General features: G+C 49.7%; 1 protein-coding gene across 4 annotated transcripts in view; it reads left to right on the forward strand.

Annotated features, from left to right (window-relative positions):
• MCAM (melanoma cell adhesion molecule) overlaps window positions 1-9,398 on the forward strand; it is a 36,574-nt gene extending 27,176 nt beyond the window's left edge. Inside the window, exons 11-17 of one of the 4 annotated variants that reach the window (XM_050922050.1) lie at window positions 1,351-1,472; window positions 1,686-1,824; window positions 4,400-4,438; window positions 4,828-4,845; window positions 5,646-5,787; window positions 6,387-6,504; window positions 7,602-9,398. In XM_050922050.1, coding sequence (XP_050778007.1) covers window positions 1,351-1,472; window positions 1,686-1,824; window positions 4,400-4,438; window positions 4,828-4,845; window positions 5,646-5,787; window positions 6,387-6,504; window positions 7,602-7,631 — 608 coding nt within the window. In that variant the 3' untranslated portion in view covers window positions 7,632-9,398. The remainder of the gene's footprint in view (window positions 1-1,350; window positions 1,473-1,685; window positions 1,825-4,399; window positions 4,439-4,827; window positions 4,846-5,645; window positions 5,788-6,386; window positions 6,505-7,601) is intronic. The other 3 variants (XM_050922051.1, XM_050922053.1, XM_050922052.1) reach the window with 3 other exon arrangements.
• Window positions 9,399-14,147: the final 4,749 nt, after the last annotated feature.

Here is a 14,147-nt window from a genome sequence, read left to right on the forward strand (position 1 = left end):
AATTGCCCTGGTGGTTCACGCAGGCCTCATCTGCAGTGGTGGCTCCAGACATCAGCACACCAAGTGCATGCCTGGGGCAGCGCCCTGCCGGTCTCTGCAAGAGCAGCAGTCAGGCAGCCTTAAGCGGCTTGCCTGCAGGAGGTCCCTGGTCCCGTGGATTTGGCGGCGGGTATACTGAAGGCACAGGACTGGCAGACCTCCTGCAGGCAAGCCGCCGAATCTGCGGGACTGGGGACCTCCTGCAGGCAAGCTGCTGAAGGCTGCCTGCCTGCCGTACTTGGGGCAGCAAAAAAAGCCAGAGCTGCCTCTGCCCACCTGACTGCTTCCATCCCAGCCCTGCTGGTCCCTGGGCCTGGGAGGAATGAGCTGGCAGACACACGTGCAACTTCCCTACTTCTTTACTCCTCTGTTAAATGCAAGTGTGCCTGGGGGGCATGGTGCATCTTCCCACACCTGGTCAGATGGCTGCAGGGAGGCCATGTCACAGTCCTAGATAATTGCACCTGTATTTCCCGCTCCATGGGCCCTTGAGGCCCCCCACTCTAGGCTCCTGGCTCCTCAGCTCTCACCTCTCTTGGGCAGAGACTCACATTTCTCTCTCTCCTGACTGGAGTTTTTCCAGGCTGCAGTTTAGTCCTAGCAAGCCAGACTGCCTGAACGGGGCAGCGTCCGTGCTTGTGCTTTGCTTCCTTGATGGAGGCTATGAACAGCTGTCATTGCCCGTAGTCACAAGTCTGGGCACAGCTCTTTCTAAACAAGCCCATTGATTCTTAAGGTGAAAGCAAAGAAAACCGATTACAAACAACTGAAGAGCCTCCATGCAGCCGTCACCCCCGACTGCAGCCTCAGGTTCTTCAAACCCCACAACTGGGTTTTCCCTGCGGTTAGCGCCTCAGATTCCGAACCACCATAAATAGCTCAGGTCTTTCCTTTGTAGGGCTTGGGCCTTTGATCTTGGCTTTGTGAACCAGGTGATCAGCAGACAATGGCTCACTCCACAGGGAGTAGCTTCAGAAGGCTGCAGTTTTGCACAACCAGAGGTGGGGAATTTGGTTTCCCCCCCACAGGAAAAGCACTAAACACAGATTCCCAGATTCCATATTTGCCTGGTCCACTGTTCAGTATAGTCCTCTGAAACACCCCTCCTCCCCGGCTGTCACCTCTCCCCTCAGGAGGTTGCATGCAATCCTAGCCCACAATAAGACATAAACCGTTCATCAATTACAATGGGCCCCCCAAAGATGTGTAAGCGTATTTCAGTACAGTCTCCCAAGGACACTGCAGGAAATTGTCCCATCTGTCCCAGGCCACGTTGACCCCTCTTGCTCTGTGTTTCTTCCTCCCCTGCAGCCAAGCCGCACATCAGTTCCAAGGATTCCCTGGTTCCGGTGCAACAGAACGAGCTGGTGACCCTGATGTGCAAAGCTGCTGCCCTCCCGGAGCCCACCATCACGTGGAGCATCAATGGAAAGGTGAGACTCACCTGCTGGATGCGGTGCAGGGAACGGACCCGGGGGTTAGGCAGCAGTTCTTGACCTCTTCCATTCAGATGTCTCCTTTAACATATTTTTGAGGAACCCCCAACTAGGGAGGGCAGTCGTAGGCCCTGGTTGGGAACCCATGGGCTAGTGATCACTTCTTCCCCTCCTGAGTGGCATCCCTCACTCTCTTCCATCTCCCCCCAGGTCCAAAACCACACAGACCATCACCGCGTCATCAGCAACTTGACTGTCCAGGTCACCCCAAAACTGCTGCAGTCAGGAGTCACCTGCACGGCCACTAATGAGGTTGGCAATAGCAGTCATCACATCACGCTGCAGCTGAGTAAGTCTCCTGGTCACATTGACAGGGGAAGTGACCCATGAAGGAATTCCCCCCTCTCACTCCAGACCAGACTGGAGTCCTCCCCTCCTCCTCTAATTCACAAAACAGGGGGACCATTTTTTCTTAATGATTTTTAATTTTTTTTATATATTTCTGATTAGAAACAATACACACAATATATGAAGAGCATCAGACACCAGTCATGTAGCCTTCAAAGCACGGGCCCACACAACCCCAATAGACCTCAGCCTGCCTGTGAAGAGAGTTACAGTTCACCCAAAGGTGGATAGAATAGGGGATCTGAAAAGGGGCTTTGCATTCTCCAGGCCTGATAGTCATTCGTGCTGCACTGGCAGGGTATAAATGGGCCTCAGCGTAAATGAGAATTGGGCCCTTCTTTAGGATCAGAGCTAGAAGAATAAACAAAAAGTAATACATGTTTTGTCAAAATATCAGCCAGCTCAATTAAAAAAAACAACAAAAACCCAAAGTTTTGATTTTTGGAGAAAAAAGTTACAGGGCACATAAAATGAAAGTGTTTCTACCTGCTGGGTCCCTTGAATTTTCAAAAATCAGAAAATTCCACCCAAATATTTGTGGAGAGAGAAGCTCTGACCGTGATGGAGAAAGACAGACAGCACCCAAGTCTCCCTTTCCAAGCTGGTGGTTCCACTTGAGACATGTCAGGAGTAGCTGGTCTGGCTTGGTCTGATTTTGCTGAGGAAGTTCTGAGCTTCTCTGCCATTTTTAAAAGTCTTAATAATAATCTCTTCCTCTTTCTGCCAAGGCCTAATCCTGTCAGGTGCTGAGCATCCTCTACTCAGGTTGATGTCAATGGGAGTTGAGGATACGCAGCACCTCCCAAGATCTGGTTCTTAGTACATGAATATTTCCTTTGACTACTCACGTGATCCAATGTCAGATTGGGAACCTTATTCCAGTGTCACTGGTCGCCTAACACAGCCAGTCAGGAGAGACGGGTCCAGGGAAAGCGGGACTGACAAGACCCGAATTGCCAAGGGAGGAGGAACTTTTCCGTCTCTTAGTAAAAGTCAGGTTTTCCTCTCTGCAGTGAACCAAAATGTACGTAGAAAAGAGATCATTAACACCATAACAGGAACTATTTACAACTAGTAGGAAAAAGTACTGTGATTGTGGCACAAACCCACTGTGTACCTACTTACTTTTGAGTAACAAGGAGTTCTAACTCATAGCTGTTTGCACCTGAAGAGAACTCACCTTTGTGAAGAGACGTGCGGAGACGCTCTCTTTCTTCAGTGGTAGGATTAATCTATTTTCCTGGTCTCTTGCTGCACTGATGGAAGAATGCGTTGGTTCTTAACCATTTGCTCAGGGTTCAACTCCCTGTGGATTACAAATCCAAACGTCAAGTCCACTTTGCAGGGTATGAAGCGCCCACCCACAACTTCTTCCATAAGGGAAAAACGTGAATTGTAGGGCTACTGTTTACAAAGCCTCCATGGGTTATTACTGGAGCTGCTGTGCGCCACAATCCAGAATCGGGGCCCCAGCATGCTAGGTGCTGCACAAAGTGACATTCCCTGGCCCGAAGGGGTTATGATATTTCCTGGATTGCCTCACTCCAAAGGGTGAGCTAAGCAGGAGGGGTGACAGACTGCACTGTAAGATATAAAGCTCAGTTCTACTCGAAAAGCGACCGTGAAAGAAGCGTCAAAGGGGTTCATTGTAAAATGGTGGTTTTCCTAATTTGCAAGTTCACCCTGGAATCAAAGAGCTGCTGGCTTTGATTGGAGCCCAGGCACAATTAACAGCAGAGACTTGGCAGTCAGGACTTAGTTAACGGCACTGCTGATAATGCAAAAGCAGGGCTATGGGGAAGACCGAACAGTGAATGCTTATTTGTGTCCTTCAGATCAGCAGGTAGGATGCTGAGTGCACATGGCTCTCCGATCTGAGCTGCCCAAGGACAGAGGGGAATTCTGAGGCCCGCTGCTGACGGCCATTGGCCTGGCTTCAGGGAGGGCAGCTTGAGTTCACTTAACACTCATTGACCTTCCTCATGTGCCAGCTGATAATTTCCAAATGCAAAGTCTCCTACATGTTTCTTCCCCACGTCTCTCTGGGCTGGAGAGCAAGCCCAGCTGCTCGGCTGTAGCACACGCTGCGTGATCCGTTCTCAGCGCAATTCGTTAGAGGCGTCTGTGTTGGACATTTAGGTCCTAGAAAGCGAGGTCGAAAAGATGATTCATCATCTCCTTCGTTCCCCCGCACCACTCCTTTGGCCAGGGTAGCCCCTGGGTCCCTGTGGCAGCGGAGGGACTGTGCACACGAGTGAATCTGTAACTGGCTGGGGGAAGCCAGTGAGCATGTCTGCAAAGCGGCCCAGAGGCATGCAGAGGGGCATCGCCCGCTCCAGCCCCTGGTGTTTCAACAACGCTCTGCACACAGGCAAGGCTGGAATCTCCCTCTAGCTAGTGCAGAGCAGCGCGCTGGGTTGGGATGCTGCTGCGGGCACCCTTCATGCTAACACACTCCCAGCTCCACCGAGAGGGGAGGAATCAAATCAACCAGCCTGTGTCTGTCTTCATTACAGGAACGACGACGACACCTCCTCCTTCTGGCAACACTACTGGTAAGTGGCCCCAGTGACCGTGCTGAACAATGGTCCCTGCAGTGGTCGAAGTAAGGAGATCTCACCCACACATTAAGCACCCCTGCGGAGGGGCAGGGATGAAACTGAGTGCCCAGAATGGCCAAGCAGCGCTGCCCGGGCCCCTGGAAGGTGGGGGTGGCTAGGGAATAGCAGCCACATCCCTTGGAGTCACCCCTTGGTGTCCTGGTACAGAGAGATGCCATCGGCACCTAGTTCTAGACTTCAGACCCTGTGAGCTGCCCTGGGGCACGAGGGCGGGCGGTTAAGTCCCGGAGCCAATGGGGTGAATGGCTGCCCAGCGCCTTCCCAACCCGGGGAGGGATGGGCTTCATTCAGCTCTCTCTCTCCATTCTTTCTTGGCATTCTAGCGGAACCCATCAAGAAAGGTCAGTAGCCCACAGGACCCCCTTCCTCCCAGCTGGTCCCTTCCCTCCTGAGACCCCCCGGCCTGCTTTCACCGTGTGAGCGCTTCGCACACCTACTTCCAGCCTTCCCCTCTGCCTACAGCTGTGCTGATGGCTTTGTGTCCCCCACTGTCTGCAGAGTGCGGCCCTCCCATTACACCCCAGAAATGGGCACTACAATGGGACTCCTTCAGGCCAGTCTGCCCCTAGTTTCCACCCCACTCTTTGGCCTTCACTCAGCAGGGCTCTCACGCTCTCGGTTTGTGGCACTGGGGGACAGATGCTGCAGAGGGAGGTCTAAATTAGAGCCGGAAACCCGGTATTTGGATGAGAAGTGCTTCCACGTCAGCGGCGCGTTTCCAAGCCGCCCGTGGGTTTAGACGATTGGTGAAAAGTGCCTAAGGCCCATTTCCAGAAGTGGCTTAAGCACTTAGGATGCCAAGTCGCCAGTGAAGACACAACCTCCATCAGCAGGAGGGGATCTCCCATCACTGGAGTCAACGCCTAATACACAGCACCTTACAAACATCCATATTGTTCCCCCCTGCAAGCCAGCAGCAGGGCCAGGAACAGAACCCGAGGTCCCCCCTCCGTGCATTGCGCTAGCTGTTCTGCATGCATCCCCCTGTCTTCCTGGTGGCCCCTGCCCCTTCAATGCACTTCCGATGTAGCCTGGGGAGAGGTAAGAGCGCTGCCTACTACTGCTGCGAGTGGAAGGCGACGGGCGTCTCTCGGGGAAGCCGTGGGGTCAGGCAGTAAAGGCACCTGTCTGTTGCGAGCAGAGCAAAAGACCCAAGAGAGCAAGGGCGTGATCATCGTGGCAGTCATCGTGTGCATCCTGGTGATCGCTGTGCTCGGCGCTGTGCTCTACTTCCTGCACAAGAAAGGCAAAATCCCCTGCAACCGCACTGGGAAGCAGGACATGTAAGCATACCTCGCGCCCACAGCGCTCGCACCTCCCCCGCCTCCCGGATAGCGAGGGCTTGGCTCAAAGATGCACCAAATCATTCACGCTTCCCATCTCATCCCATTCAGGCACCTTGCTCTCTCCCCACCACCCCCAGAAGGGCTAGGATGCCTCACGGCTGTTCTTATGTGGGGGGGGTGGGAGGGAGGAGGCCTGGATGTAGAGTAACCAAGAGCTTCCCTGCAGCAAAGGCTTCTGGCACAGCCTCCCGAAGCAGGCGCTGCAGGGAGCCACAGCTGAGTTTCCCTATCAACCAGCCACCCCTAGTGTGACCAGAGCAGCTCCGATCCCCACACTCCAGCAGCACTGAGCATGGCTGCTATCCCAGGGCTCCTGCCCCTTCCCCTACAGCACCCCCTACTGGCAGAGGCTGGAGTCATTGGAAGCTTCCTGCGGCCTGTGTTCCCACCGGAATTTGATTTTGTTCCGACTCCTTTTCCTTTTGCCCTCTGGGAGCCCGTAGGAATCAGCCAAAGGGCCTGGATTCCTGCGCCTTAGCCCGTAGGCGCTCGGGGATCTCAAATGTGTCTGAAAACTGTCACCTCCCTCCCCCTAGCACCAGGCCAGATGCCCGTAAAGACGAGATTGTAGTTGAAGTTAAGTCAGATAAACTTCCCGAAGAGACGGGGCTTCTGCAGGGTGCCAACAGCGAGAAGAGACCTGCAGGTGACCAGGTAGGACAGCTCTCCATGCAATTACCTTCCGGGGCCTGGGTGTCCCTTTGCAGCCTCTGGCCAGGAGCAGCAGTGATGCTTGAAGGGCACAGGGGGTGGCTCTGCTCTGCCGTTCACACAGAAAGCAGGCTTCCTCTGGAGCTGGGGAAGCAGCTGTCAACTGCTGTCCCCAGCACCCCTGATCTTGCATGGGCCTTCATCATCCATTGTCATCAGCAGTAAATAAGGGAAGTGGGGGACCTCGTGGTGCCAGGCTTTCATTTCACTTCAGTCAGTGCCAGGGCTGAGATGTTGATGTGTCGCTGCATGCTAGTGGGAAGTAGTGGTGTTGAAACTGCTTCCCCATCTGCTATAAACTTTCCCTTCCCCCTCTGCAGCGCTCTCACCGTGAACTTGGCCACTTCCCCTGGCTCCCAGGAGAAAGCACAGATCCCGGCCCTTAGGTTTCCCTGTCCCCTCTTCATTCACGGTCAGCCTGGCCCAGAGCTAAGGGGTGTAGGCGTTACAGGCTAGAGAATCTCTGGCCTCCGCCAAGCCCACGTAGGGACCTAGACTCTCTAGGTGCTTGCCAGATGCCTAAGAACCAGATCCATGAACACCAGGCCAGGGTGTGTCCTGAGCCATGGGACTGCAAGGAAGAGGAAAAGAAGGTAGCAGCCCTAACTACTGGGCTTTGCCACAGGAGAGCTTTCTCCCACTCCCCTGGGGAAGCTACTCCACAAGGTATAAGTAATTAAAGAGGCAGTTCCCCCCCACCACCAATATAAGATTGTTCCTGCCCTTTATCCTGAAGTGCTTTGTCTAGTTTTAATATGCAGAGGTTTCCAGCTGGACAGTTCCAGTTCAGCTCATGCTCCTTTGTTTAATGCAAATTGATGTATATGAGCACATGCCCCAGTAGCCTTCAGATCATCACTCAAGCACAGAATGGTGAAAAGAGGGGCCTCCGCTGCCTCTACTCACTGCTTCAGGAGTCACACTTACCCAGGAAACCATTGCACTGGGTTGGCTCTGAGCAGCTGGTGTGGTCACTTGTGGGGGGGAGGAGGGATAACCTGCACGGTGATTACCTCTAATTACGTATTTCTTATCCAAAGGCAGAGAAATACATCGATCTGAGGAACTAGAGTGAGGGACCCGCCCTGTGTTTTTTCCTTCAAACCTTGCCTGTTCCTGGATCGCCACCTCCCAACCCTGCTCCAGCTCCCTGAGAGCATGGCCAGAGACCTTGAAATGCATCACAGCGCTGAGACTGCTCTGCAGGGAGGAATACCACAGCCCGCCCCATGACCAGTACACTAGCCAAGGGTCTGAAAGATATCACAGTAGCAGTGGCAAATCTGGACTGACTTACTGCTTCAGAGGCCAAAAACCAATTCTTGAAAAACATCCACATTGCCCTGATAGGTGGAAGAATTTAAGGCCTTATCAGGAATGTTACCATTAGCTTTTTATTGTTCCAGTTGTGTGTGTGTTTGCGGGGGCGGGTGTGTGTGTGTGTGTGTGTGGTGTGTCTAGAAGTGTTTTAGCTAAAATTCACAGCAGATAAGTGCCCCCTGCCCTCCTGAAAGTAGGCTAGAGCACTAGGCGATCTGGGTTTGTCAGGGCTAGAGTTGTGCTTTTAATTGGAGCTCCTTCCAACTGAAAAAACCCCAACCCCACAACCCGTTTTAGATTAGCAGCATCCAGCTAAGTCTCTGAACAATGGGTGCACAGTATGAATTACAGATAGGGGGTGGAATTTACCTGGTGGATCGTAGGGTGCCAAATGGTTAGTTCTCTTAGCTTGTCCCTAAACTGTGCTTGTTTTGCTGATTTAGATTCACAGCCTCATCTTGCAGGTAGAGCGCTCCGTTCTTGGAAGAGTACGTTTTGTTTTTCCCAAGTGACTCTGTTGAGAACAAGTAGCTGAAAGGAAAGGATCGTTGTTCTATGTGCAGTAAAAAGGGCCTCCTAGTCATTCTGAGGGTTCGGCAGGGACTGGACTCAACAGTACGTTCATATGAAAGTTTTAAAGCTGCATGATGTGGCATTGCTTAGCTGAGGGCTTAGGCCTTGTTTCTCACCTGCCACCTCCCTAAGGAACGTGGCTACCTTGGGCAGATTTCTAATTAAGCTGTACCACTGCTGAAATGAGCAGGCCCTCCAGATGACCGTGTCTAAAGTCAAGGCTGATGAAGAGAAGCTTTATGCCATGCTTAGATATTGGCACCTCTCTAGGGTTGTTGTTGTTTTTAAAACATTCTCACTAGATAAAACATTACTTATCCTTGACTAAAATTCCATTCTCTGGCCTAGGCCGGGGCAACAGGTAACATCTGTGAACAAGAAGGGAAACTGACAGAACTGAGCTCCCACAGAATATTGAACTGGTGCTATCTCAGAGATACCAAACAGAACCCCACCCAGCCTGCAAGCATATACTGCTGTTGCTTCCCTCAGCCCTAGGACCTCTCCCCCGCCCCCAGGCAAACACTGAGGAGATGAGCCCCTTGCTTTTCCTTCTCAATTCCTATTAGAGAAGTAAACCAAGTTGTAGAACTCGGTTCATCTAGGCTTACACCCTCCATAGCTGCTACTTAACCAGCCATTTATTTTCCATTCCTCCAACACTTAAGCAACAAACAGCCTTACATTAACACTGGGCAAAACAATAGCAGCTCCTTTCCTATGCACCTAACCTCCTCGGTGGTTAATGAGACTCTCTGCAGCAGCAGAGGCAACCAACTCATTACCAAAAAGGGTGAGCTGTAGTTGTGAGCTAGAAATATCAGAAGCAAAAGCTTTTGTTTTATATATATATATATATATTTTTGTTGGTTTGTGTGTAAATTTAAGAGTTTGTCTGATATTTGCAGGGTTTTTTTTATATATGTGAAAATAAAAAGCCAAAATACTTCCAGGACTGGCTGTGCTTTGTCTCAGTTCACAGTGGTGCAGTGAGAAACTAAATTAGGGTTGGTGACATTCCCTAGGTGTGGACTGTACACTTGGACTGTCCAATACATGACTTCAGCACATGTGCTTTCAGCTCCTCCTCTCTTCACCCCTCGTTCGTCTGCTGCATTTATAATGGACGCCCACAACTGGGTCAGGAGTTATTACTGCATTCCCACTGAGACACAAGAACCGGGGCTCTCATTTGTTAGACTGAATTTGGTTTAGATTCACCTCACACGGGGGTGGGCAAACTTTTTGGCCCAAGGGCCATATCTGGATATGGAAATTGTAGGGCGCGCCATCAATGCTCATGAAATAGGGGGTTGGGGTGCGGGCTTCGGCTGGGGGTGGGACTAGAAATGAGGAGGTCAGGGTGTGGGAGGGGGCTCCAGGCTAGGGCCGGGTGGAGGGAAGGCTCCAGCTGGGGGTGCAGACTATAGGGTGGGGCTGGGAATGGGGGCGTTGGGGTGCAGGAGGGTGCTTTGAACTGAGACCAAGGCATTTAGAAGGGGAGAGGGGGATCAGGGCTGGGGCAAGGGATTGGTGTGCAGGAGGTGGCCGGGGAGAGGACTCCAGCTGACGCTTACCTAAAGCAGCTCCCGGAAGCAGTGGCATGTCCCCCCTCTGGCTCCAGGACAACAGGAGCCGACACTTGAGGCGGGGGCAGCATGCGGAGCCCCCTGGCTGCCCCTACGCGTAGGAGCTGGAGAGGGGACATGCCCGTCATGCCACTGCTTCCAGGAGCCATGCAGAGCAAGGCAAGCCCCCAATCTTGCTCCCCGGCAGGAGTTCAAAAGCCGGATTAAAAAGGTCTGACAAGCCAGATGTGGCCCAGGGGCTGCAGTTTGCCCACCCCTGACTTAACTCTCTATTTGTGCTGCTGCTATAGAGGAAGCAGACAAGAGTTTCATGAAAGATCTGTTGACAGTCATCTCATAAGAGGTCAAGAGTACACCCCCCCCTCCAACTGAAGAGAGGCATTTCTCATTAGTCTCTTATAAGAATGAGGTCTCTCAGGTACCAGTTTGCATTGCCTAAGGGGCACATGCTTTCCTAGAATCCTAGCAGGTGATAGACCCTTTTTCCTATATTTCTCCCCTTTGTTCAGAAGAGGCAGTGTTGACAACCCATGTGTTAGCAGGGGACCAAGGTTCTGTGAATGAGGAGGAATCCTCACTCAGTAGGGCTGTGCAGTTTAAGACAAACTTGCAGCATCTCAAGGCTTGTCCACACTAGTGGTTTGCTGCTTTAGCTACACTGGTGACTGATGCTGAAAAAACCCCTGCTGTGGATGCAGCTATACTGGTACAAGTGTTTATACCATACTCCAGTTCAGGAAGAAGTACATCATATACAGACGCTCCCCGACTTACGCAAGCGTTCCATTCTAGGTTTGTGTAACCCGGGAAGCATCTGTACCAGTATAACTTCAGCCACACTAGAGTTTGTACTGGTATAACTATGCCAGTGCGGGGAAAAATCCACCTGTAACAGACACAGTTATACTGGTATATCTTTTCTAGTGTAGACCAGGCCTTAGCTGTCCACCCAAATAACGGCAGTTTGTATTAGGATGTACCAAGTAACCTTTAAAAGGTCTCAGGTACCTTTTATCAGTTCCTTTGGTTGGTAAGAACACCCAGCCAGTAGTTTTCAGCTTTTAATGTTCATCCCTGTTACACAGAACATGCTTGTGATAGTTTCAAGAACAGTACTTTCCATGAATCACATTAAGACCACCTCACTGATATGCTACAACAAAGGAAATTTATTTAAAAATAAAACTTTGTTTTGTTTCTTTTACTGACACAGGTGCATGAAATTCAAAACAAAAAAGCTCTTTAGTGGGCTGCATACAAGAATGAAAAAAATTAATAAATAACATTAGTATAACTTCTAAACATTAACAATGTATTGGCAAAACAAAATGAGGACTTTAAAATCAAATGAACCTTAAAGCTCAGCTACCTTCTGTAAGAATATTTACCTTCTGTTTTTCTTATTCTTTACAGGTCTGAAAGGATTAAATACTGCTAATATAAATTTTTTTTTTATATTAATGACACTATTATACTTAAAATATTTTGTGAAAATCTCAACATTTTAACACTGATATTATATAAATTGGTATTCATTATTCAAGAGAAAAAGCTACTCTTCCTCCCCCACCATGAATTTCAAAAAAACATTTATATTAGGAATTTAAAAAATAATAATTTTGTTTCCTGCTCTGATTTTAAACTGGGGCACATTAAAAAAAGCCATAAGAATTGCATTTTTGTCCTTAGTCAGCTAAAATGCACATGTACAGCAATTACTCTGCCCCTAGATTAGCTGGAAAGATGTATTGGGTCTTAGTGCATAAAGCAATGTGCTGTTCCCCAAACCTATCCAGCTGCCCTGGGATCTGGGTAGCAGTTAGGGACACATGGGGAAAGCTGTGTTTACAAAGAAAGCAAAAGCCACTGCAAACCAGCAGAGAGGCACTAACTGCTTAATGCTTGAATCTGCAGCACCTGCAGAGAGGAACAAGGCAAGTGCAGGTCAGCAGGCAGATTTCTCCACCTAGAGAAGTAACAGCACGTCTGTTACCACCCTCCTGTGGTAATTGGCTGTCTTGTAGATTCCCATACAACCGAGAGGGATTGGCTGCAAACTTGGAATGGGGAGACACACATCTGCAGCCACAGCTACCTGCCAACTGTCACTTGGTGAAGCTCCTCTCTCACTGCACTGTATTTTGCTTGCTTTGTTTCCTGGGATGAGAGGTGGGGGACAAACAGCATTTTTATGACCAGAACTCTGATTGGTTTTGTTAAAGGCAAAAAGAATCCTGTATTACAATTCTACTGTCTTCACACCAAGCTTATTACAGCACCAATCCAGACAAGCCACCATTAGTAACAGGGATAAGGTAAGAAACTTCCACAGTTGAAACGCTACAAAACACAGGGTCATCTCTGAAGTAACTCCTGCCCATCTCTCTCTCTCTTCTCCCACCCACCCCTGCTTCTGTCCCCTTCAAAGCAGTTGCACTCACAGGCATCTGTAAAGCTAGTCTAGTTGAGGCTCTACGTTTTCACAAGAGGGGACTCAGATCCAGCCTGGAGATGCAGCATTCCCTTAAGAAAGGCACTAGACATTTGGCTTTTTTTCCCTTTCCATTTCTTTCTTTTGAAGTAAAATCAGAAGTTGAGCTTTTGGAATAAAGACACAGGAGTGGGATGGGGCCATCATAAGGTTACCTTTGCAGAAGAAAAGCAGCAAGGAAAAAACACACCACAAAGTGCTTGACTTTACTCCACAGAGGAGAACCTCAGGAAGCGCCGTTGGCTTGGCTATGCTTCAGCAACACTCGCAGACTGTAACAAACATTCATGTGTTCAAGGAGAAAAAGCCACTTAAGTTCCTCAAATAAGTTTAAGACACAAACAGTGGGCAGAAAAGACACATGCATAAAAATAATGTCAGATCCACACCACAAGGATTGCCTTCAAATCTCTAATCCTGGAACGATGTCCACAGGCAATGAACTTCCCCTGAAAAGAGGTCTGTCAAAGGTTTGCTAGGCATGATCTAATTAGTAACAGGATGAGCCTGTGAAAATGGACTGTCCACAAGGAATAGGACATGGCTGCTTTGAACAACATGTGCTCTGCATGGCAGGACAAGAGGTTAAGGCTTTTTAGTTGGTTAAATTTAACAGCTCTCCAGCAAGGGCAGGAGCACTACCACCCTTTTTAAAATACAACCACCATGCACACTGAAACACCCAGGCTGACCTGGCAGAGAAAGTTCTAAGCGAAGTGGCTGCAAAACCAATGTAGCGTTAGTGGCAGCTTTGGAGACAGATACCAAGAAGGGGTAGAAAAGAGTAGCCTTTATGTCAGAAGGGTTGCTATTTGCTTCTGAAGCACATTTTTGGACAAGCACAGACCAGGAAATGATTCGGATACTCCAGAAATTGCTTAGTCAGAATCAAAACTTCCACTGCATCATGCAGATGTAATAAGAGAACAGAGCTGCCCTTGTACCAGCCTCAGCTGTTCCTGCACGAGACCTGCTTTTCAACAAGGGCGGAAAGACAGGCTGACCACAGCCTGCTATGTATCGTCACAGCATTTCACACAAACACAAGACATGTCTGTGACGTGCATGGGCAGAGGAAGAGGAGAAAAGGTATATTCCATGGAGGGCAGATCATCACCCTTCTCTTCACAGCTCAAAACTTCACTAGGGCTGGACTCTGCCCTCAGCAATGCACATGCAACTCACGCTGAAGTCACAAGACTTGACTTTGCACTATTACAGTGAACAGTCAGCATCTCCCACAGCTTGCACCAACACAAACCACAGCATCAGGCTGTGTTTGCACATTATACCTCTGGCACTGAAACAGAAGCAAGACTGTTTGGTAAGCTCAGAGAGCTGATAGGCAAGGTCCCATGGGAATTAAGACTGAGGGGAAAAACAACTGAGGAAAGTTGGCAGTTTTTCAAAGGGACGCTATTAAGGGCCCAAAAGCAAGGTATTCCGATGGTTAGGAAAGATAGAAAATGTCGCAAAAGACCACCTTGGCTTACCCTTGAGATCTTGCGTGACCTACAAAATAAAAAGGCATCATATAAAAAATGGAAACTAGGTCAGATCACGAAGGCTGAATATAGGCAAATAACACAGGAATACAGAGGCAAGATTAGAAA

The sequence above is a fragment of the Gopherus flavomarginatus genome, chromosome 13 (genome assembly GCF_025201925.1).
Source record: "Gopherus flavomarginatus isolate rGopFla2 chromosome 13, rGopFla2.mat.asm, whole genome shotgun sequence".
Lineage (NCBI taxonomy): Eukaryota > Metazoa > Chordata > Testudines > Testudinidae > Gopherus > Gopherus flavomarginatus.